The sequence below is a fragment of the Marmota flaviventris genome, chromosome 7 (assembly GCF_047511675.1).
Source record: "Marmota flaviventris isolate mMarFla1 chromosome 7, mMarFla1.hap1, whole genome shotgun sequence".
In the NCBI taxonomy this organism is placed as follows: domain Eukaryota; kingdom Metazoa; phylum Chordata; class Mammalia; order Rodentia; family Sciuridae; genus Marmota; species Marmota flaviventris.
Window position 1 is genome coordinate 107,368,289 of NC_092504.1, and position 25,959 is coordinate 107,394,247.

At 39.1% G+C, this 25,959-nt stretch overlaps 1 protein-coding gene across 7 annotated transcripts in view; it reads right to left on the reverse strand.

Moving 5' to 3' along the window:
* Positions 1 to 22,235, reverse strand: part of Herc6 (HECT and RLD domain containing E3 ubiquitin protein ligase family member 6) — a 49,315-nt gene extending 27,080 nt beyond the window's left edge. For 3 of the 7 annotated variants that reach the window (XR_011708014.1, XR_011708015.1, XM_027926567.2), the window contains exons 1-10: positions 21,307 to 22,235; positions 19,246 to 19,405; positions 16,932 to 17,008; positions 15,376 to 15,603; positions 13,405 to 13,499; positions 8,653 to 8,780; positions 7,416 to 7,552; positions 6,854 to 6,921; positions 2,197 to 2,318; positions 1,565 to 1,624 (exon numbers count right to left, since the gene is read on the reverse strand). Coding sequence is in view for 5 of the 7 variants with exons in the window: in XM_027926567.2 (XP_027782368.1) it covers positions 1,565 to 1,624; positions 2,197 to 2,318; positions 6,854 to 6,921; positions 7,416 to 7,552; positions 8,653 to 8,780; positions 13,405 to 13,499; positions 15,376 to 15,603; positions 16,932 to 17,008; positions 19,246 to 19,405; positions 21,307 to 21,514 (1,283 nt within the window). In the remaining 2 variants the exon portion in view is untranslated. The remainder of the gene's footprint in view (positions 1 to 1,564; positions 1,625 to 2,196; positions 2,319 to 6,853; positions 6,922 to 7,415; positions 7,553 to 8,652; positions 8,781 to 13,404; positions 13,500 to 15,375; positions 15,604 to 16,931; positions 17,009 to 19,245; positions 19,406 to 21,306) is intronic. The other 4 variants (XM_027926565.2, XM_071614550.1, XM_027926564.2 and 1 more) reach the window with 2 other exon arrangements.
* Positions 22,236 to 25,959: the final 3,724 nt, after the last annotated feature.

Here is a 25,959-nt window from a genome sequence, read left to right on the forward strand (position 1 = left end):
TCACCCCACCCCAGTTCTTATGTGGGCTCTTTGGCTGATCTAGGAACTAAATCAACAAAAAGCTGATTAACAAAACACAAGCACCCTGCTTGGGTGCAGGCTTGTAATCCCAGCAACCAGGAAGGCTGAGGAAGAAGGCTCAGCAATTTAGCAAGACCTAAGCAATGTAGTGAGACCCTATCTCAAAAAATAAAGAGGGCTGGGGATGTGAGGATGTGGGGATGTAAGGTGCCCCTGAGTTCAATCCCTAGTACCAAAAAAAGTTTGCCACTGTGCCTAACTTTTTCAATATTCTTAGAGTAGGAAAAGATTCTCCTACATCCAGTAAGCATGAGCCTGAGGCTAGAAGAAAAAGGACACCTTGTCTAGGACAGTCAGGGGGAGAAGAGATGCGGTGTCTAGATTTCTCTTCTGCCTTTGGCTAGGATAAGTACAGATGAATAGGAATGCTTTTTGGATTCTAGAAAAATACTGGGCTTCTCTAGTTCCCTGATGACATCGTTAGGACCCAATACTTTCTAGTCCCTCAAATTACTTAGAATGCAGCTGGAATGGAACTGGCCTGTGATGTAGCTCACTGGTAGAGTGCTTGCCCAGCATGCATGACGCACTAGGTGTGGTGCCCAGCATCACATAAAATAAATAACACACACAAAAAAACCCCTAGATAAACAAAATAAGGTATTGTGTCCATCTACAAATAAAAAATATTTAAAAAACAAAAACAAAACCAAAAAAACCAAAATGACAATAACAACAAAAACCCAATGGAACTGCCTGGAGTTGTGTAAGGGAAAAGCACAGGGGTTAAGTCAGGACTGCCTAGTTTCCAGAAAGGGATCAAACATGTCTTCTGAACCAGTGAGCCAACTTGACACCATGTTAAGGAAGGGACAGGACCTGACCAGGTGAAAAAAAACCAGAATGAGTTACACCAGCTGCAGATCAGCAGGGAAACAGCCTTCCAAGGCAGCAGAGGGCAGCCTAAGACCCCTTTACACCTGCTATCCCTCCAGCTCCTCCCTCACATACCCATGTGCCACCCAGGAGCCCTCCAAGGAAGGGGCAGACCTAGAAAGTTAAAATAGTAAGCATTAAAGGAATTGCTGAAACTACTGGAATCAGACCAAGTATTAAACCAAATAAGAGAGAAATCAGATTTTTCTCCATAGCAATGAGTTAAAAACAAAATAAGATCTATTTTCTTTATTAGTCCCACACAGTGCTAAGCGCGAAGTGAATTCTCAGTTTCTAAGTACCAAGGCAATGTTAGATTTTAGCTGATCAGTGGTGGACACAAAGATCCTGAAAAAACACCATTCCCTCCAATTGGATAAAAAGGAAAGCAGTGTGGAGAAAAGTGAACAATGTTAATTATGACTTACAGTGACCTAGTAGAGGATTCCTTGCTAAAATGGAAGGATTCTATAACTAACAACCTCTGGAGTTCTCTATGTTGAACTCTGCATTGATAGTAATATTCACACATTAATCTGACTCTACACATTTCATTTAAAATACTTCAGAGTATTTTAAGTGAAGGTAAGTCTCATAGAAGTATTACCTTTGCTTTAAAAAGCTCGCAGTCAGACAAGCAGGAGATGAAAATATCATTCCGATTTCACTGGAAAATTAATAACAGGGGTTAAGTCAAAACACACTGTGAAGCAAGCCTCCTGTCTTCCTATGTCTGAATAAATAACAGATGTCATGGAATCATTAATGAAACTATTCTCTTAAGTCTCCCAAATTCTAGGTACAGTACTTTGTACCTATTATTGCTGAATACTGCCAAAACCCTTTATAGTTAATTTCTTCCAGTCATCTACATTGAATAAAATCCCTCATTCTGAAGACCCAAACTCCAGCTCCAGAGAATAAATGAAGAAGATCCTAAAACAGTTCAACTTCCTGGAGGCTTGGTGAGCTTTTTCCATTCATTCCTGTATCTTATTTACCTAGAGAGGTGGCTGGGATAGTGTACGTTCTCCATACATCTCTTATTTATACTGAAGAAAAGATGAGTGACAGAGTACATCAATGACTATTCATAAACTAAGAGGTGGTGGAAGAGAAGCATGGTCAAATGCAAATTTGCTCATGATAAAGTCAAATGCTTTTTCTTGTATCTAGAACAAAATGACCGGCACTTCAGAAATAGACGAAATTGGTTTATACTTAATCAGACACAGTCACCTTTTAGCCACTTCATATTCACTACTTCCGCTCTTCACTGCTAGCCACTTTTCTGCCAGGGACTGGTTCATTCGGCTTATTTCTGGCAGGATTTTCTTGGAAACGCTCGTAGAACTAGCATCCTCCCAGGAAGGAAAAAACAAGGATGATCAGGAAAGCACACACACTTGCCGAGGAATAAACAATACAGTAAAGCATCTGTGCACGTGATCCACAGGCTCCACCCTCTCAGGCACGGTGGGAGGATCTATGGTAAAACTGGCCCAGCTGTTCTACTTCCTTTTCTGGGCCACTTTGCTTATTCTAAAACCTTAGTTTCATCATTTAAAAAAAAAAAAAAAAAAGATTAGGGGATAAGACAAAAGAATTAAAAACAAACCAAAACAGATACTTGTATACCAACATGCATTGCAGCACTGTTCACAATAGCCAAAAGACGGGAATAACCCAGGGTCTACCAACAGATGAATGGATTAAAAAAATGAGGAATATACATGCAATGAAATATTATTCAGTCTTAAAATGACATTCTAGAAAAACTCTGAAAACTTGCTGAGTAAAATAAGAGATATTAAAAACAATAAATATTGTACATACTGCATGATTCTGCTTATGTGAAATGTCTAGGAAAATTTATAAAGATAGAAAGTGGAAGTTGCCTAGGGTTGAGGAGAGGGGGAATGAGAAATTATTATTTAACACAGAGTTTTTATTTGGGGTTATGAAAAGATGGATAGTGGTGATAGCTGTACATTGTAAATATAATTAATGCCAATGAACTGCAAATTTAAAAATGGTTTCCAGGCATAGTGGCGCATGTCTGTAATCCCAGCAACTCTGGAGGCTAGGCAGGAGGATTGCAAGCTCAAGGCCAGCCTCAGCAACTTGGCAGGGCCCTCCGCAACATAATGAGACCCTGTCTCAAAAGAAAAAAAAAAAGCGGGTTGTGGGGTGTGGGGATGTAACTCAGTGGTAAAGTGCCCTGGGATCAATCCCCAGTACCAAGGGAAAAAAAAGTTTCAAATGACAACTTTAATGTTACATATATTTTGCCATAATAAAGAAATGGAATAACTATACCTACTTCTCTGGGATTTCCTTATGATAAAACTCCAGACCTCCTGCATGCCAAGCACCTGTCCTACCATTGAGCTACATCCCCAGCCCCTCCCTTCAGTTTCTTGATCTGAGTCTTGGGTCACTCCTGTAATTTGATCAAGATGAAAATCATTTTCTCCCACATCCCAGGAATCTTAGGATAACGAGTTTCTCCCTATGGGCACTTAATGCTACTTTTTTTTTTTTCTGTTTTGAAATCTTCAGCTCCTCTGAAGTATGTGGCATCAGACTCCCTTCTTTCATGAAAACTTGAGCACTTTGCTGTTTCCTCACCATCACCATTCCTGTGGCCATTCTTCCTGTCCTCATGCTTGGCAGTATCAAAACTGATGACAGCACAATCTATCTTCCATCTTAGTTTCTTCTTCTTTTCTTTTTTTGTATTGGAGATTGAGCCCATGGCTGCTTAACCACCGAGCCACATCCCGAGCCCTTTTTTATATTTTATTTAGATACAGGGGCTTGCTAAGTTGCTCACAGCCTCACTAAATTGCTGAGGCTGGCTTTGAACTTGTGATCCTCTTTGCCTTAGCCTCCTGAGTGGCTGGAATTATAGGCATCTTGATTCTTAATCTCAGCTCTATGCTTTTCCTCTGCTTCACCTCAGCCACCCATGTCCTGGGTCAGGGTTTCTAAATTGACACAACTGACATTATGGTTCAGATAATTCTTCATTATGAAGGGCAGTCCTATCCATTGTAGGATATTTAGTAGCATTCCCAGCCCCTATCCACTAGATGCCAGTAGCAGCTGCTCTTCACATCAAAACACACCTCCCCCCTCCAGTCTTGACAACCTAAAATGTCTTCTGACATGGCCAAACAATTCCTGGGATACAAACTCACTCTAGTGAAAGTCATGGGCCTATATATGAATGATAAGCTGGACTTCGTAATCATCAATTACTCTCCATGTTTGAAATTTCTATTGAAAATATTCTCTTTTGACCATCACATATCATCTTTTTTTCTTCTCCTTCTCCTCTTCCTCCTTCTTCTTCTTCTTCTTCTTTTGGTGGGGGGTACCAGGGATTGAACTCAGGGACACATTCCAAGCCCTATTTTGTATTTTATTTAGATATAGGGTCTCACTGAGTTGCTTAGCACCTTGCTTTTGCTGAGGCTGGCATTGAACTTGTGATCCTCCTGCCTCAGCCTCTCTCCCAAGCTGCTGGGATTACAGGCATGCGCCCGTGGCCCCCTGGCCCCCTGGCCCCATACCATCTTTCTGATGAATTTCTTTTCGAGTGAAACCTGGTCCCAGGTTCCTTGATGCTCTGGGATCTCCCATTCTTCCACCCTATCCTTAGTTCACTGTCCACCCTCCTGTCTTCCTTACCCAGCTGAGGTTCTGTGGTTCAGCACTCCAGTCACTTCTCTCTTTTGTTTCTTTCCTACCATACTTAGCTAGAAAAATTCCACCTATAGTTAACCTCAAGTCTGAATTACTCCAAAATCAAATCCAGGCAGCCTGATACCACTGGAGACAACTACACAACTGTGCTGAATGACTGCACTTGATGTCTAGGACCACAGATTTCATTTGGGCATTTGCTATTGTCTAGTAATTTCGGAGAATGTGTATTTTCTCAGTCTCTGAGACAAATATTGCACTCTTTCCTCTTCCTCCTAAGCCTGTACACGCCTTTGTTTCTCTCGCACTTACTTGAGGACCTTGCCTTGTTCATCAGTGAGAAAAGTGAAGGGACCAGGCAAGAACTATCCCCTGCTCACCATGGCCCTACCCTCATCTGCACTGTTCCTTATTACAATGAGATAACTATTTCTGCTCAAATTCTTCAATTCTGCACTGAATTCTGCTTCTTGGACGTAGTTTTGTACTCTGCTTCATATCAAAGCTTCTCAGAATTGTCACAATCTTGTGGGGGGCAGGAAGGGGAAGGAGAGGTGCTGGGGACTGGATTAGAACAAGATATATTCCATAATTATGTCAAAGTGGATTCTATTGTCATGTATAACCAAAAAAGAATCAATTTTTTAAAAAAGGAAGAATTGTCAGAGTCTTTGTTTTCATTTCCCCTCCTCCTATGCTGTGTCCATTCCACCCCAGTCAGGTTTCCTCCTATCTCTGGAACCCAGTTGGACCAGAGCAAAAATAAACTCTGCGCCACTCCTACTTGACCTCTCAGTCATGTTTATAGTATTAGTCACTTTGATTTTGTGCCTTCTCTAGCTGGGTGATCTCTCTCTCTTTTTTTCTTTTGAGACAGGGTCTTGCTATGTTCCTAGTCTTGATCTCCTGGGTTCTAGTGATCCTTGCCTGTCGGCCTCCTGAGTGGCTGTGGCAACAGACACCTACCACCATGCCCGGCCTTTTCTTTTGAATTCCAAATGTGTTTATTGGGATGGTTTCTAACACATCTTGATTCAAGATGATGTCTTTTCCTGAAGGAGCATCTGTTAGCCTCGCTTTTCTTTCCATGTGTTGGCAGTGGACAGTGGAATAGCTAACACACAAAACTGCCATTTGCACATGGCTGAAGACTAAGGTGGTTTTTATAACATCCTGGGCATTTCACATCCATGGAATAGGAACTAGGGCTCTGGACAAGTGCTTCTTGCAGTTTCCTCTTCTCTTCTGGACAGAGAATAGGCACATGTTTTCTGGTAGTCGTTATTGATGATACAGTCCCTGTGACTTTTCATCTGGGCCCCTGGCTTTAAATACCATCAACAGTTTGATAGCTTCCATTGTCAACATCCCCCCTGAGCTCCAGCTTTGACATCTAAGTCTTTGGATCACCTCTACAGGACATTTCAAAATGAAACCTTCTCATATAACTGGCTTCATCTTATACAACTCTTCATTTTTTCTTATTATCTTTAGCCTCACTGGCCTTCTTTGTCACACATACCAAACTTAGTATTGCCCCAGGACCTTTCTATGTGTGGTTCCCTCTGCCTTCAATGCTCTTTCTTTGACTCAGTTTTTTCTTCTATAAAATGGAGCAAATAATATCAACTGGACCTGACAGTTGACTTTATCTGAGCATTAAACATGTTGATCCATTTAGAAGACTTTGGTTGGTGCCTGATACATAACTACAATTAAAATTAGTCATTACTGCCATTACCATCACTAATATTTTTACTAATAAAAAGTACAAAGGGCTGGGCATGGTGTGCACACTTGTAATCCCAATGACTTGGAAGGCTGAGACAGGAGGATAGCCTGGGCAACATAGTGAGACCCTTTCTCAAGGAAATAAATAAAAAATATAAAGAGCTGGGGATGTAGCTCAATGGTAAAGCACCCCTGTGTTTGATTCCCCAAACAAACAAACAAACAAAAAAAGTACAAAGGCAATAAATTTGAATTTGCAGGTCAAATCTGCTAGAAAGTTTGGCAAATGAGGAAATGAGAATGACATAATACTTTTTCAAAAGCATCCTAACCAAAGACCTTATTATTTTAGTAAGAAATCTGAATACATGTGAATAATACAATGCCTCAAATATTGCTCTGAAATCTAAAGGAAAAAGCAAAGTTTAAAAGAAACAGAAAGTATACTAGGTACCTGATGAACTGTCACAAAGTTGGCATGAGTTCCAGCAAAAATGTGTTTGATGTGACTATCCACAAGGTCTAAAAGAAAGTCAGAAACCCATGCTTCGAGTTGTTAGCAGTAAAAGATAAATCTGATATATAACCAAGCCAAATTAATTCATTTATGGGCAATATATACTTCCCTGAATTTTAAGTATAAGCAGCATAAAAAATTAATTTTGATAAGGTTAAATATCATACATACTTTAATTACAAACTAGGCTTTCCAAGTATTTGCATAATAAATCCAGGTTCATGTGCTTTAGAAAAGGTTTGATTAAATATATAAAAGTATATTATTCTGATAAGTAATCTATCTCATAAATAATCTATAAGATAATTCCTTTGTATTATCTTCATTTTTAGGAAGTATTGTCAACTACTCCAGGAATCACTGCAAAAGAAGAAATGCACAAATTTGCAATAAAAGTACTAAAGGAAGCTTAGCTCTATGGGCTCCTTTGAAGGAAGCTGAATACTGTTTCCTCTTTAGTGGCATTAACAGAATGATGAATCAGTGGGACAATTCATACCACTGGCAGAAATCAGGCAGCTCATGTCAAAGTTCTCTGTTGTGGCTTCTGAATGGGTTGGGTTGCTTGTGCAACCTGGTCCATGACCAAAAGATACCACTTGACCAGTGGTATAGACATATGCAAGGGTGTGATAACTGCAAGAGAGAATACAAGATAACAAAGACCAAGGTTCTAATGGTTTTTGAGAAGGATAGTGTTTTCTAATACAAAACTCTAGAACTACCTTTACTAAGTACCTAGATTCCTTATCACAACATCAGTGTTAGAGGGCACCAGATGATGTAGCTAAACAGATGGTGAGTATTAATTTATTCCAACATTAAAGATAAAATGTTATTGATAACTCTTTACTATGGTTTCTATCATTTGTGCTTTAAATCAAATATTTTTATTTTTGTTTTCTTAATGCACTGGGTTAGATATTTAAATACTCAAAAATGCCCTCATAATTATGTTATGCAAAAGTCTGAATACATATGTAAATATACATTATATTCTACAAGCATGAGACTGATTTTGTCTTAACAACTCAAGCATACAAGCACCACAATTTTGTTATCAAGCAGTCCACCACCCCCAGTTTCTAGTAAGGTGTTCTATTAGAAGCAGACTTCTAATAATTTCTTATTAAATAAGTTAAATGTCTAAGAAAAAAAGTTGGTAAGTTAAACTATTTGAAAAAAGGTAAATTTTCAGGATAAAATGCTCTATAAAAAAAAACAGTCAAACCAGTGGCACACACCTATAACTCTGGCAACTAGGAAGGCTGAGGGAGAAGGATCATAAATTCTAGCCCACCTTGGGCAATTTAGCAAAACACTTGCTTGAGATAAAAAGAGCTAGGGATATAGCTCAGTGGTAGATCACTCCTGAGATCAATCCCTAGTACCAGGAAGGGGGAAAGTTTGGGGAAAGCAGTCCCATATTTTAGAGTTTCACAGTTTGATACTATTCTATAATCCCAGCAACTCAGAAGGCTGAGACAGGAGGATGACAAGCTCAAGGCCAGCCTCAGTAAGTTAGTAAGGCCCTAAGCAGTTTAGCAAGATCCTGTCTCAAAATTAAAAATTAAAAAAAAAAAAGCGTTGGGGATGTGGCTCAGTGGTTAAGCACCCTTGGTTTCAATCCATAGTGCACGCCCCCCCACCCCCGAAAAAAGAGATTTTATGAGTTGTTTTTAAGGAATAAAACATTACATTTTCCACCCATACTTAAAATAAAACCAGCCTATTACCTTCCACAATCTATCTGTGAAACTAAGCCGTTAATTCTTTTCACAAGTTGTGGGCCTCTTGACTTGGCAGTGGTACTGTGTCCTAGCTGTCCGCGACTGTTGTCTCCAAATGTAAATACCCGCCCATGCTGTTTTAAAAGGAGGAACCAGATAAATTTCATGTTAAAAAAAAAGTAATTAAAGCCTCTAGATTAATTATCATAGGGGAAAAGGAAAAAGGGGGATGATGGGGATTGAGATCAATTTTTTTGCATGTACTGCTTTGTCAAAATGAACCCAAATACTAAATATAATCATAATGCTCTAATTAAAAAAAATGAAGAAAAAAAAAGAATTTGAATGAGAACTATATGTAAAATATAATCTCTACATATATGAAAGGGGTCCTTTGTTATTTCTTTTTTTAAATATTTTTTTAGTTGTAGATGGACACAATATCTTTATTTTACTTATTTATTTTTATGTAGTGCTGAGGATCTATCCCAGTGCCTCTTGCATGCGAAGCAAGTGCTCTACCACTGAACCACAACCCCAGACCCCTTTGTTATTTCTTACAGTGAGCATAGAGTTTACAACATTAGACACACAAAATCTCTGACATGCCCTTAAAATCAAGGCACTGTGGAGATGTATTGTACAGCATGGTGACTACAGTTAATACTAATTGTTAGACACTTGAAAATTGTTGAGATAGTAGATCTTAATGATTCTCATTACATAAAAAGATAATTATCTAAGGTGATATACATATATATATATTAATGAGCTTGATTATGATTATCATTTCACATCAAAACATCACTTTGCACACCATACATTTACATAACTTTTGTCAATTCTATCCCAATAAAGCTGGGGAAAAGAAAAAAGTCTTTTATTATGGTTTAAATCTGAAATGTTGCCCCAAATCTCACATATTGAAGCCTTGGTCCCCAATGAGGTACTGTTCAGAGGTGAAGCCTTTGGAAGGTAAGTTGGTCTTGAGGGTTCTAATATCATCAGTGGGTGAATCCATTGACTCCAGTTTGAAACCTGCAGTTTCACCTGGCACACCCAAAGAGCCCTCCAGTATGGCCTCAAACAAGTTACTTCCCCTCACCTTGGTAAACAGAGTGAAGCCCCTGGCAGGCTGTCCTCACTTGGTAAGAGGGAAAGGTGAGAAGCTCAGGGTGGAGACCACCTGAACAGATGTTTCTGACCCCAGGGTAAATGATGTCACTGAAAAATCAGTGGTAGCTGATAAGGATTGAAAGCGGGGTCAAACCCCACCCCCCCAAATTTAGTATAAATAATAGAGCAAATGAACAGGGATTCAGCCAGCCGAAACAAGGATGCACTGGAGCTGGAGAGCCTGATGAGGACCTGACATCCCATCACTTGTCATCGTTTCCTGAGCCTCTGTGTGATCCTTACTGCTCTCAAACTCTACCGACTTGTCTGGACCTTGGTGAGAGCTGCAACTTCTCCCTACGACCCTCTCCTCAACGAGTCGTCCACTCCACACCAGGAAAAGCCTGCCTTGCTTCTGGACCTGATGTGATCTGAGTGAGTGTGCATCTGCTGGAGATAAAGCCTAAGGTTTAATACCTTTGAACTTAGCACACAGAGGAAATGTCTGTCACTAGCCTGTCATGATTAAGTGTGTTTTGCAGTGCTTAGAATTAATCTAGAATTGCTTGCTGTGAATTAATTAATCTAGAATTGTTTGCTGTGAATTGATTATATCTATTGCAGTGCCTAGCATTAAGGATCGTCGTCGTTTTCTTTATTAAGAACCTATAGAGTGAAGTGTATTGAGTAATTTGAGTGAATAAAGCATTGAAAGGTGCAGAAGCACATGGACATTCTTTATTTCTCCCCTCGAATCCATAAGTCGCAATTTTGCCCCCTTGCAACACAAATGCTCTGTGCTGTGATGTCTTGCCTTACCACAGGCCCAGAAACAACAGAGCCAAGAAAGCATGGTCTAAAAACCTCTGAAACTGTGAGCCAAAATAAACTTTTCTTCCTTTTTTCCAATACTAGGATCAAACTCAGGTCCTTGAGCATGCTAGGTAACTACTCTACCAGTAAGCTTTATCCTCAGCCTTAAATCATTCTTTCTTAAGTTGATTTTCTTAGGTAGTTTGTCACAACAATGGAAAGCAATTAATAAATATCTGTTGAATGAATGGATGGACAAATTAATTGGCTCAAGAGTAACACCAAAATTTAAGCACAGCATTGCTTTATCTCACCATTTTTTAAATATTATTTTCAAAAGATGATTTTATGATTAAAAACAACTCCAGCTTTCTCTGTCAACTAAGAATAATATAATTCATTGGGATCCTAATTAGAATAAGATATATTCCATGCTTGTATAAATATATCAAAATAAATTCTACTGTCACATATAATTAAAAAGAATGAATGAGAAAAAAATTATAACACAATTCAAACAATTAACAGTTTCCTAATTTAAGACATGCTTTTAAAACAGAAAATACAGGGCTGGGGTTGTGGCTCAGTGGTAGAGTGCTCACCTAGCATGTGCAAGGCTCTGGTTTGATCCTCAGCACTACATAATAAATAAATAAATAAATAAAATAAAGGTATTGTGTTCAACTACAACTAAAAAATAAATATTAAAAAGAAACCCCACAAAAACAGAAAATTCAAATTTCTTGGCAGGCTAGGAATGTAGCTTAGAGGTATAGTGCGTGCCTAATAGTATGTAAGAAGTTCTTGGTTTGAGTCTCAGGACTTGTAGGACATAAAGTAAAAAATCATTTGGAGTATACAGTTTTGTTTTATTTGGTTTGGTTTGGTTTGATACAGTACTAAGGCTTGAACACAGGGTGCTTTACCACTGAGTCACATCCCTATCCCTTTTTACTTTTTAAGGTTGGCTTTGAACTTGTGATCCTCCTACCTCAGCCTCCCAAGCCGCTAGGTGCAGTATACAGTTTTTAAATAAGCATTTCAAGTATACAAATGGTTTTCAAGTTTATTCCTTGCGGATCCAGGAAGAATACACTCACTGGAATACATTCCATGGCCAGAACAAGAAGTAGAGGAAAAAAATTCATGATAATGGGTCATAATTGTGCCAAGCAAGAAACTGAACAAAATCTATAAAGTGAACTATTGAGAATTATAAAAATTACTTGGTAGCTTCCATAACAATTGTTATCTGTAGTACTATACTGTTGCTGGGTGCAGTGCAGCACTACTGTTATCCTAGCAGCTTTGGAGGATGTGTCAGGGGGACCTCAAGTTCAAAGCTACACTCAGTAACTTAGTAAGACCCCATCTCAAAATTAAAAAAAAAAAAAAGGACTGAGGTTGTGTCTCAGTGGTAACGTGCTTGCCTAGCATGCGTGAGGCACTGGGTTCAATTCTCAGCACCACATAAAATAAATAAAATAAAGGTCCATCAATAACTAAAAAATATTTTTAAAAAAATTAAAAAAAAAATTTTTTTTTGGTACCAGGGTTTGAACTCAGGGGTGCTTAACTACTGAGCCACAGCCCCCTTCCTTTTTTTGTATTGTATTTAGAGACAGGGTCTCACTGAGTTGCTTAGAGCCTTACTGATTTGCTGAGGCTGGCTTTGAATTTGCCATCCTCCTGCCTCAGCCTCCCAACCTGCTGGGATTACAGGTGTGCACCACCATGCCCAGCTAAAATTAAAAAAAAAAAAAATTTTTCTAGGTACTATACTTAATTAAAAAAAAATTAAAAGGGCTGGTTATGTGGTTAAGCCCCCCCTCTGGGTTTAATCGCTGGTAAGCAAAAAAAAAAAAAAAAAAAAAAAAAGGGAGGGGGAGCACTGGAGCACTGGGATTGTGGCTCAGCAGAATAGCGTTCACCTTGCACGTATAAGACCCTGGGTTTGAGTCTCAGCACCACATAAAAATAAATAAATAAATAAGGGTATTGTGTCCAACTACAACTAAAAAATAAATATTAAAAAATAAAAAAGGAACTACACTGTCAATGAATAATTGCTGGAAAGATTAGTTCCTACATTACTCTAACTTAGTAGGTATCTGAACATATTTTCTTTCTTTTTTAAAATTTTTTAATATTTATTTTTTAGTTTTTAGTGGACACAACATCTTTATTTTTATGTGGTACTGAAGATCGAACCCAGCTCCTCGCGCATGCCAGGCGAGCGTGCTACCACTTGAGCCACATCCCCAGCCCTGAACATATTTTCTAATACTGAAATTAGCTTTTATTATAGGATCTTGAAAATATGATTTATATTTGCTTCACTCCTCCTTTTGAGATATCTATATATTGAATAAATATGTCTAGATATTGATATACACATCATGCTATAGTTTGAACATTTATGTCTCAAAATTTATATGCTAAAATCCTACCCCCAACATGGTGGTATTAGGAGGCAGGGTCTTTGGTAGATGATTAAGTCATGAGGACAGAACTAGCATGAATAAGATTAGTCCTCTTATAAAAGAGGACCCAAGAGAGATCCCTCATCCCTTCCACTATGTAAGGGCATTGCAAAAGTATGCTCATTTATGAGCCAGAAAGTTTGTCTTCTACAGACATGAATCTACTGGCACGTTGATCTTGGATTTCCCAACTTCCAGAACCATGGGAAATAGATTTCTATAGTTTTTAAGCCACCCAGTCTATGGTATACTGTTATAGTAGCCTAGACATCTTGCTTGCAAGATTACTCAGCAGATGTTAATCTTTCTCTGGGATTTATAAAATTTGCAACACATTTTAGATTACCTGAGTAAGCACTGCAGTGTGCTCATCACCACAACTGATATAAATTACACCTAGATTTTTCAGTGCACCAATTGAACGGGGCTTGTAGCTTTGCTCTGTTGAAAGAAAGCAGAATTTTTAGAGTTTGAGAAACAGATTCAGAATTTCATGAGTTTTTATATTTGTATTCCTAGTAATACCTTTCATGTTATCTTACAATTCATTAACATAATTTTTAAAGTGCATACTCAAGGACATAAAACAGAAAGAAAACTATTTTGTTTTGATTTTATTAGTACTGGGAACTGAACCCAGGAGTGCTTAACCACTGAATCACATCCCCAACCCTTTTTATTTTTTTATTTTGAGACAGGGTCTTGCTAAATTATTGAGGACCTCACTAAGTTGCCAAGGCTGGCTTTGAACTTTCAATCCTCCTGCCTCAGCCTCCTGAGTCACTGGGATTACAGGTGTGTGCCACCATGCCTAGTGAAAACTATTATGGAAAAAAAAATGGAGCTGTCCTTTAGCATTTATTCAGAAACTATTTATTCTTATGGAATGCCTGAAACTATTGACTTAGAAAGCTAAGCTTTAAGACTCACTTCTAATAATACTGTTAACATATTGTATTCATTTCTGCCATATTGTAAATGATCTGCAAATAGGTAATAATAATTGAGATGAGAAGAGAAACTACATCATATTAAGGGTGTTAAATAAAATGAGATGTAAATGCTCAGCACAGTACTAGCACATAATAGGTGTTAAATATATATATGCCAAATGCAAAGAATTGAACAGGGAGGACAGGGTTCCTGGAGCAGACTTCTTGGTGAGTTTTGTTTTTACCATTTAGAAGAGTTTTGTCTAGAAGGACTGGTTATTTCCCCTAACGTTAGTAGTCTACTAAGCCAGTGGTTTCCAAATTGTGCTGCACATTGTAATCCCCTGGGAGATCTTTAACAATGATTGAAGCTTGGCTCTCACCCCAAGACATTCTGATTTCATAGGTATGGAGTTTAACCAGGGCATCAAGATTATTAAAGGGATCCTGTGGTGACAGAATAATGGCCTTGCAAAGAAAAATGGTCTCTTGCTTTCTAATCCCAGACCCTTGGATCTGTCAGGTTCCATGGCACAGGGGAGTTAAGGAAGTAGAGAGAATTAAAATCCTCATTAGTTGACCTTAAAATAGGGAGATTAGAACCAGCGGATCCCAGCAACTCAGGAGGCTGAGGCAGGAGGAGTATAAGTTCAAAGCCAGCCTCAGCAACGTAGTGAGGCCCTAAGCAACTCAGTAAGACCCTGTCTCAAAAGAGTTGGGGACGTGGCTCAGTGGTTAAGAGCCTCTGGGTTCAATCCCAAGTACCAAAAAATAAAAGAAGGGGGCGAGGAGATTAGTTTGAATGATCCAGGTAGACCCAGTGGTATCACCAGAGTCCTTTGAAGAAGAGGGAGAAAGAAGAGTCAATATCAAAATAATGTGATTTAAGAAAAACTTCATCAGCCACCACTAGCTCTGAAGCGGAAAGAGGGCTGTTAATGTCAGAGTAATTAACACAAGGGGGACACAGAAGCAGGAAAAGGTGAGGAATGGGATCCACCTCCTGCCTCCATGAGGGAAGGCAGCCCTGCTGATGCCTTGACTTTAGCCCAGTGAGTCCAAATGTCAGACTTCTGATCTCTGGAACTGTAAGATGATAATTATAAGGGCTGAGGTTGCAGCTCAGCAGTAGAGCACTTGCCTAGTACACAGAAGGCTCTGAGTTCTATCCCCATCACTGCAAAAGAAAAAAACAAAAACAAAAACAAAACAACAACAACAACAACAAAATAATAACTTTGTGTTGTTTTAAGGCACTAAGTTTGTGGAAATAGGATATAAAATAGCTCTCCAGGTGATCGCATGTGTCACAGTTTGGGAACCCCTGTTTTAGCCTTGGAAACTGCCCCTGCCCTTTGCCCAGCTTGCACCCAGACTTTCCTCACCTGGGACATTTTTCCCACTAAGGGCCAGCTGCCCTGCATTGTTGTTTCCCCAGCCAAATGAAGTCCCACAGAGGGACAGGGCAAAGCTGTGAGCTCCTCCTGCAGCCACCTGAGCCAGCGGAATGCCCTCCAGGGACTTCACCCTCTGCGGACTGGCTTGGGAGGGGAACTCGTTCCCCAAGCCCAGCTGACCATGGCTGTTCTTTCCCCATGAAAACACTTGGCCATCTAAAAAAATAAAGAAAACAAATTCATATTTACACACACTGGAATACCAAATTCAAGTAGAACCTACTTAATCCTGCAAATCCCTCACCCCCCCCCCACTTCATTGAGGTGTAACTGACAAAACTCCATGTGTTTAACGTGTTCAACATTATATTTTAATTTACATACATATTGGGAAAAGAATTCCATGATCATCTAATACATTAATTACTTACTTTTTAATACATTAATTAATTACTTTTTCTGTTTGATGAGAACATCTGTTCTCCATACTAGGGCTGGAGCTCAATAGTAGAGATTGAACCTGGGACCTTGTGCATGCTAGGCAAGCACTCTGCCCCTGAGCTTTATCCCTAGCCCTGGTGTAAGGATTATTTGAGCTGCACCTGAGAATCAACAGAGGCAGGAAGAGTTCTCTGCCCTCCCCTGATCTGCAAAAGAGCAGGGTGTAAATTTCTCTTGTGAAGCTGTCTGCTTTTCCCACCCTGGGGAGAGGACAGCAGATGGAGAGTTGACATGGAGATGAATCTGTACCAAAAAAAAAAAAAAATTACTAAAATAGCCCTTATCTTCCATTAGTCTCCCCATATGTTTTTTAGTCACTTTCTCACAACTTATTTTCCCTTGAAGCCCAAACTCCTTTTCTTTTGTTAAAGTTGTATATGGGTCCCTGAGTCTAACCACTTCTTTTTAGTTTCATTTCTGTTTCTGTGAACTCCTGTGTACAAAAAGATTAATAAAAATTGGATGCCCTTCCTTTGTTAATCTGTCTTCTGTTCATTTAATTCAAAGCCCCCCCAACACTAAACATAGGAGGGTAAGGGAGAAGATTTTCCTCCCCAATATTCTTTAAGAAATTTGGATTGAGGATGAACAGCATGGGAGAGGTTAGTAGGCAAAATGTGGAGGTCATAATTTTGACATTTCTTTCTTTGATCTAAGTTAAAAAAAAAAACACAAAAACCAAATAGCCCCTTGTCTTGGTTTACCAGTGCAGACAAGCCATTCAGCATAAAAAGCCAAGGGCTGGAAATAAAACTACTACTAAGTTCTAAGGGAGTTGGCCAGTCAGATATGAGCTGGGATGACCTCTTATGAGAAGATAAGAACAAGGCACTATTTAAAGCACAGTCAGAACAAAGAAACTTGAAACAACAACAATAACAACAACAATAAAACAACATGAAGAACAACATATCTAATGAAATCTAGAAAGTTAAAAACTTTTAAATGTGCTAAAATGAACACCAATTCATTCAACATCAACAGTTATCATTCTGAAAACTACTTCCAAATGACATTCAAGAGTTCCAAAATGTGATTTTTACCTTTTGATAATGCCAGGGAGTGGTAGTGTCCACAGGAAACTTGTATTATTTTTATGTCAGCTAGAGCATTTATTTTCCTATAATAAAAATAATACAAAATCTACTATAAATCCTTATTTAGGTAGGGTGAGTTGCCAGGTAAATTACAGATCTACAGGTATATAAGACACTGTTGTAGGAAGAAAATTTTATTTCTCTCTCTCTCTCTCTCTTTTTTCTTGGTACCAATGATTAAACCCAGAGGGGCTTAACCACTGAGCCACACCCCTAGCCCATTCATGTGCACCACTAATTAGATCATAGGCATTTGATTACTTTAAAAGAGTCACAGTTACTCCTGCTGGTTACCTGCACTTCACTGAATTTCTTCACTGTGACATTCAGAGCATTATGCAGAAATCACATCATATCAAACTGTTTTTCACATGACATCAACATTTACAAAAATACAGGACAGAATCCAAAACAGTATATAATGCAAACACTACTTGTATTGGACTTTAAGGCAATACACAATATAATTTTTTTTTTTTATTATTTACTTATTGGCCTAAAAGAAAAACAAGCTTCTTCAAAACAGAGCACAGGCTTTAGAATTTCTAGATCATGTCTTCATCTTATAAGTTCTGAGAGATCTCTGGATTGAATCATACAAAACTGTCACATTTGTAGATCAGAAAGAAATAACCATCAGCAATTTCATATGGTTGAACCTAAAGGAACTCAGAGAGGTCAACAGTTATCAGGTTATAGAAGCAGACTCATATCCTAGCCTTTTCATTTTAAGTTTGATCTAAAGCTGCATCTGTACACATTTTGGATTTGGCTTCGAAGCTTTTTCATACATAGTGAACTATACCCTAACTCCCTAACTATACCCTAACTCCCTATTTATTCTTATGGAATGCCTGAAACTATTGACTTAGAAAGCTAAGCTTTAAGACTTACTTCTAATAATACTGTTATCATATTGTATTCATTTCTGCCATATTGTAAGTGATCTGCAAATAGGTAATAATAATTGAGATGAGAAGAGAAGCTACATCACACCATAACCTACTTCTGTAACAAGTAGCCTAATCTCAGTCACAGAAACTGTTTAAAGCAAACAGATGCAGGCTGTCTCCACCTCTCTTTCAGTTTCCATATGTCCTTTCTTTTCTCTGGCTACAACTATAACATGCCCGTATGGTTGGGTAAAGTAACCACTTTGGGTCCAGACTGCTGCCCAATTCTACAATCATATATAAAGCCAGTTTAGATCTGCAAAACCAGATTTGCTGTCATTTTCTTTTAGCAGGTCAGTTTTCGTTTTCTCAAATCTCATGATCTCTCATATATGACTAGAGGAGGTAACAAAAGATAACTTCCTGAAATTAAAACTGGCATTTTAAAAAATTCCCCAAGTGTGTAATTCATGAACACAAAATTCAGAGCTAACTTTTTGTCATAATACTTGCTCTGGGAAGCTGTTTGTGAGGAAATGTGATATTTCTCACCATTTACTAAGTAAAGTATTAGAACCAATTGGTTTAGGACAAGCGGAAAGATGGCACTGGGAGGAAACTACTCCTCTTCCAACTTATTTTCTGGTGCTTTCAAATTAACACAACAGATAGATTAACAGGAGAAAAGACAAAATGTATTTATGTGTGCTTATTATTGTAGAGTAGCCTGAGAGGGGTGTGTGTGTGTGTGTGTGTGTGTGTGTTCAATGGGAGAGTATTAGAGTTTCTTTGGGGCTTTTTGATGGTAATGATAATGGCTGAATCTGCAGGAAACAACTACAGAAGGGAGTTCATGGCAAACAACTACAGAAGGGAGTTTATTTGGGAGAGCCTCCACTTTAGTCAGATAAAGGATGTTCAGATAAGATACTTTCTGCATCTTCTGAAGTCCAAATGGTTTTACTTTGAAATAATCATGGGGCTGGGAATGTAGCTCAGTGGTAGAGCATTTGCCTAGCATGAGTGAGGCACTGGGTTTTCAATCTATAGCACTGCCAAAGAGGGAAAAAATTAAATAATCCTCATACTCTGGGTGTCCACGTGGGTCCCCACAGTTACATTCCAACAGATAAGGTTAAAAATCAATGGGTCACATTCCAATTCACTCTGCCCTTTTCCTTCATGGGACTTGAAATTTAGTGTCATACATTTTTTTTTTCCTGTCTTCTTCCCTCACCATATTATAATCCCTGAGGTTAGGGACTGTGTTCCTCACAGTTCTCTTTGTGTCCTGGCATCTTGTATGGTCCCTGATACATGGTACTCAAAATTACTGAACAAATAAAAGAATGAATTGAAATACTTACTTAGGTATAAAGTTTATTTCCTTAATTTCTCCAATCCCCAGCTGCCCTTCAGAACCAGCTCCCCATGCAAAGACTCTTCCTCTGTGGCAGACAGCGAGAGAGTGCTCCTTCCCACAGCTCACGAAAGCAACACGTAGAGTTGCCAATGACTGAATTAGTTCTTTAATACAAAATAACCCCCCCACAAGATTGTTAATTAACAAGTACGAGATAAAACTTTCCTTCAAAAAGTAGTATTACTTAGATTCTCTGTCTCATTCAATATTCTCATGGGTTTTTGTTTGTTTTAAATGGGGCCTTGCTAAGTTGTTAAGGTTGGCCTTAAACTTGTGATCCTCCTGCCTCAGCCTTCCAAGTCACTAGGATTACAGTCAGGTGCTACCATGCCTGGCTCCAACAGTCTTTTAAATCAAAACCTAGAGCCCATGCTACAAGAAAATAAATTCAATGTGTATTACATCACTTCATGGGAAAATAATAGACTGGGACACCATCTGGCTGAGATACTGCAATGCCTTGGGTTCCTATGTAAGCAAACTGAAACCCAACTCAGTGATGGTCACAGCCTAGAAAAATGAAACTTAAGCTTAACCAATCAGAAATTGCCAGATGACCTCTAAGGACTTTAATCAAGTTTTCTGTCTTGCTTCCTCAAATACCTTATAAGTTTCCATCTTGAATCCCTTCAAATCCCCCTCAGTGGAATCTAATAGCCTAAGGTCTGATGCTGCCCAATTCATGAATTACTAAATATTCAAATAAACTCTTTAAAATTTTAATGTTCTTAAGTTTATCTTTTAACAGCAGATAAAAGGGTGAGCACTATGGTGGGCAAGGCCCATAGGAACTATGATCTTTAACTGAATGTTTCATTCCCCCTTCCCCCTACTATGAATCAGCATCTGCTCATCAGAGAAAACATTTGGTTCTTGGTTTTTTTTGGAATTGACTTATTTCACTTAGGCATGAGCCTGAACTATTATGCAGCAATTTAACATATATTTTCACTTGGGCATGGTGGTGCACATCTGTAATCCCAGCAACTCAGGAAGCTGAGACAGGGGATTAAAGTCCCATGCCATCCTCAACAACTTAGCCAGACCCTGAGCTACTTAGGGAGTCCCTGTCTCAAAATAAAATAAATCGTGTGTGATGGGACACACCTGTAATCCCCATGGCTCAGGAGACTAAAGCATGATCTCAAATTCAAAGCCAGCCTCAGCAATTTGGCAAGGCCCTGTCTCAAAATAAAAATATAAAAAGGGCTGAGGATGTTGCTCAGTGGTAAAGTGACCCTGGGTTTAATCCCCAGTACCAAGAATAAAATATTTTTAAAAATACATTATAAAAGGGTAATATATTCATGACATTTGTGAAAGACACAATTTACAGAATTGTAAATCCTACATATACAAAACTGTATAATGACATGACTTTTGTAAAAGTTAAATACATACACACAGAAATGGGCAAGGAGAAAAAGGCAACAAATGTTAGGAGTTATCTTTGGGTGTTGGGGTTACAGGTGATTTTTCCCCCCATAATTCCAAAACAATCAGTAATGGTGAAAATGCTGTTCTAATAGCGAGAACTTGTCTCAAAAACAAACAAACAAGTTGGAGATGTGACTCAGTGGTTAAGTGACCCTGGGTTCAATCCCTGATACAAAAAAAAAAAGCAAGAATGAAAAAAGCTATTTTATGTTTTTAAATTTCAAAATAAAAGCTCTCCCGTAGTATTTCTGAGCTGATTACAGGTGTCTAACCCACAAACCATGTTTGGAAAATAAACTGATTCCTCCAGCTCCATCCAGGCTGGAAAGTCAAGGGAGGGACCCCCATCTCTGTCCAGAGATGCGGGGTCCAGGTCAGTTCTACTCTTTGGCAGGAAACAGGAACTGGAAACCGAAACAAATCAGAAGCGCTCGGGGAAATGAAACTGACCTATTGCGCTCCGGAGGCAGGAAGCGCAGTTTGGGCATCTAGGTGGCCCGGCGGACCCGAGGTGCAGAATACCCTCCCGCCCCGCGCGCAGGGCCCCTCCCTGCGCCCGGGGGCTTACCTGGCCGCTCCCGGCGAGGCACTCCCCTCTGGCCCAGCTGCCCCCGGCTGTTGTCCCCGAATGAGTGGACCTCATGGTGGTTCAGCAGTAGTAGCGAGTGGCGCTCCCCGCTAGCCGCCTGCAGGAGCTGGTCGCCTCTGGCGTGCCTGGGAACCCGTGCCAGCCCGCGCTTTCGCCCCTGGGAGCCAGCGCCCCAGCTGAAGTACATCCTGCAATCCCTGACCGCCGGCTCCACTCTCAAATGCTGGTGATGGGTGTGAGCTGATTTCTCAGAAATCGAAAGAATGGAAGACAGTCCAGCTCCGGCTCTGGGCTCACTCCGCCTTCCAACTCACTTTGCCCCAGTAGCGCTACCCTGTCTCCTACGTCATCCTGCCACCTCCCTGCCCAAGTTCTAGGTGCTGAAGAACCCGGAGGACTCTCCAGGAAAAACATTTACATCCCTAATTAAACCATTTACGAGCTGTGCCACTGTGGGCAAATTATCTAATGCTTCTGTGCCTCAGCTCCCTTGTTGTCTGTGACTTGTGACACTAATACAGCAAATTTACCATGTTTTAGGATAAATCAAGAGATGATATATTTAGTGTTGGAATAATGCTTAGTGGAATAATAATAGCATCTGAGTGCCTACTCTCTTCCAGATATTGGTTTTACATCAGAACTGCAATAATGAAAGAAAAGACCTCCATGATATGTTCACCTTCTCCTGAGGGAAAAAAGAGCATAAACAGACAAGTTTATAGTATAAAATCAAGTGGCAAGATAAAGAAATATAAGGCAGGAAAGAGAGGATGGAGAAAGAAGGAATTAGACGTTTTTGTGTTGTTTTGTTTTTGTTTGTTTCTTTGTTAGTACCAAGGATTGAACCTTGGGGTGCTTTACCCCTGAGCTCAGCCCTTTTTCTTTCTTTTTTTTTTTTTTTGGTACCAGGGATTGACCACTGAGCCACATCCCCAGCCCTATTTTGTATTTTTTTAGAGAGAGGGTCTCACTGAGCTGCTTAGTGCCTCACCATTGCTGAGGTTGGCTTTGATCTCTTGATCCATCTGTCTCAGCCTCCCAAGTCACTGGGATTAGAGGCGTGTGCCAGCATAGCCGGCCTTTATTTTCTTTTTTGAGACAGGGACTCCCTAAATTGCTGAGGCTGACCTGGAACTTGCCATCCTTCTGCCTCAGCCTCCCAGTGGTTGGCATTATGGTGGGTGCCGCCTGCCTTGCAGGAATTAGCATTTTTGAGAAGATACCAGAGGCGCCCTCTCTGGTGAAGGGACATTTGAGCAAGAGCTGAAGGGACATGGGTAATGAGAATGATTCACAGTCATATCCAAATTAAGAAGATAGGGAGAAGCCGTTGGAAGATTTTGAACAGAGAAGCACCAAGATCAGCTTTAGTTTTATAAGAGCTATTCTGTCTGTTCTGTAGAAAATCACAAGACAGAAAGCCAGATAGCAGAGGCCACTGTGCAAGTGCAGGTCAAATGTGATATCCTAGAGTAGAGGAGAGAAATTAGCAGATTCAAGATGTATTTTGAAAGGTAGACTCCCAAGATTTGCTGGTGGATTATAAATGGGAGGGAAGAATGAAAAGGATGAGGTGTTACTCCAAGGTTGGCCTGAGCAATCTACTGGAATAGGAAGTCTAGTGGGAAGTAAAGATTTGGGACTATGTGGGCCTGGGGTTGTAGCTCAGTGGTACAGTGCTTGCCTAGCATGTGTGAAGCCCTGGGTTTGATCCTTAGGACTGCATAAAAATAATAAATAAATAAAATGCAGGTATTGTGTCCATCTACAACTAAATAAAATAATAATAATAATAATAATAATAATAATAATAATAATAATAATAATAATAATAAAAGACTTGGAGCCAGGCGAGGTGGTGCACATGTGTGATCCCAATGGCTTGGGAGGCTGAGGCAGGAGAGGATTGTGAGTTCAAAGCCAGCTTCAGCAACTTATCCAGGAGCAAAGCAATTCAGTGAGACCCTGTCTCTAAATAAAATACAAAATAGAGCTGGAAATATGGCTCAGTGGTTGAGAGCCCCTGAGATCAATCCCTGGAACCCCCCATCTCCCCAAAAAGACTTAGGACTATGGATCAGGAGTACAGTTTGATAATAATAACTGTGACATAATTGTTGTACAAGGAGACAATAGGATAGACCAGTTTGGAGTTGTGGGAGAAGTTTGGTTAGTCAAAAAGTTGGGGGCCAGCAATATAGAGATGATGCTTAAAGCCAGAAGTCTGAATGAGGTCACTAGGTATTGTGTGGCTAGAGGTTGGAGGACTTATCACAGGAGGAAAAACAGGAGGGAATGGTGTGCCCCAAGCAAATATGGAATAAGTAAATGATCAGCTCAGTCAATTGTTCATCAAGCAAGGTAAGGATTGAGTATTGACCCTTAGGTCTGGCAAAATGGATGTCATTGGTGACTTTGACCTTGTTAGATATCATGGGCATTATTATTTTATATTTTATTATCATAAAATCTATTCATATAATCTCAGTTTACCTCTCTTTATGATTGTATTTTGAACTTTCTAAAGGTAAGAACAAATATGACTTGCTTTTTCCATCTCAAGAGTATTTGGCACTTGCTAGATATTATTAAGTGTATATTAGACAGGTAAGTAGTGAGTAAATGAATAAAATCCATATTTCTAGTTCCGTTGCTGTATATCATGTATAACCTTTTTCTGAATGGTCCTTTGCTAAATGTTTATTACTTTCTTCAGTAAAAGATATCAAGCCTTAATTCTAGTTTATTTCTTTAAAAGTCTATTAGAGAACTAAAATATAAATATATTATACTCATTTTTCTTCCTTAGTACTTAGCACATCATCTGCCAAACTAAAAAAAAAAATCAATAAATGTTAGTGCATAAGTGAATAAAATATCTTACAAAGAAATTAAGTATGATTTGATTGTTGGAGAAATATGTAATTCTCACTTGATCTGTGTTCATGTGCTTGGAAAGAGCAGCTCCCATTTGTTGAATGTTTACTATGTGTTGATTATTTTCTGTAATGTATCTAAATTCCTTTGCCAGCTTTTCTCTAGTTAAGATTCTTTTGGTTGCAAATGACAGAAAATATGAACTTTGCTCACTTGAGCAAAAGGGAAATTTATTGGTACATTGCATTATTCATATTAAAAATATTTACTGCTCCTCTCCATCCTATGGAATTAAGCTGGAGCTTGTAATTTGTTCTGGCCAATGGTATACAAATGTGAAACAACTTCCAGGCACGTAAGTACTTAGAGCCAGTACTTATTTTTATTACTCTTTTTTTCCTCTGTTCAAATAATATGTGATTTTCTAAATAGAGTTTGCTCTATCACCCTGGGTCCCAAATCAAAAACAACAAACAAGTAGAGCTGCAGGGAACCCAGGTAGCATAAGGGAGAAATACACAGCTGTTGTGGTAAGCCCCTGAGTTTTTAGGAGATGTTTGTGATAACAGCATCACTTAGCCTCCTTTCCTGACAGTCAAATAACTGAGAAGTCCCCCAGTATGGTTGATATCAAGGCATTGCTAAAAACAAGATCTTCAACAATGTCTGCATCCATGGGCAATGACTCCATGTCTGTCTCATCTCTGTCTCTTGTTATGAGGGCTTCAACTTCAGTTTTCATGTAATGTATTCCACAGTTCCAGAACCTCCTCTGACGTTGCAAGAGTGTTACTGAAGCTCTACACTTTATGTCCAAAATAATAATAGTAATAATAATAATAATAAGGCAAATATACATAGCTAAATATTATTCAGCCACAATTAAGAATGAAATTCTCGGGGCTGGGGATGTGGCTCAAGCGGTAGCGCGCTTGCCTGACACGCGTGCGGCCAGGGTTCGATCCTCAGCACCACATACAAACAAAGATGTTGTGTCTGCAGAAAACTAGAAAATAAACATTAAAAAAAAAAGAAGAATGAAATTCTATTATTTGTGGCAAAATGGATGAAATTAGGACATTATGTTATGTGAAATAAGCCAGGCACAGAATGAAAAATATCATGTTCTCTTTCAAATGTAGAAGCTAAAAAAGTTTGGTCTCGAAGTAGAAGAAAGAATAAGGATAATAGAGGCTAGAAGGGGTAGAGGGAGGTTGAATAAAAGATACCAACATACAGTTGGGTAAGAGGAATAAGTTCCAGTGATCTGCTGCACAGTGGAGTGACTATAGTTCACAACAGTTTATCCTATATCTGATGCAGAACTAGAAGTGAGAAGCTCAAAACTTCCAAACATAAAGAAATGATTAGGAGGTGGAAATGCTAATTACCCACATTTCGTAATTATACAACATAATAGATGTATTGAAAAATCACATTGTATTCCATAAATATGAATATTATTATATGTAAATTAAAAATAGAATATAAATTTTTTTAAAATGACATATTCAGCTCTCAACTTCCCAGCCTGTGAACAGAAAAAAATCTTCCCCAAACCAAAGTCCTAGCATTTAGTTGTGATGATCTGATTTGTCGGGTTTCTGTTTGTGACTGAAAGGCTCAGGGGTCACTCCAGTTGAACTGGGCTGACTGGGCTGCATGAAATAACCACACAAGAGACACAAATACCTTTTTCTTTGGGATCGCTGTGACAGCTCCTCTGACCTTAAGGGTCCGCAGGAAGAGAGA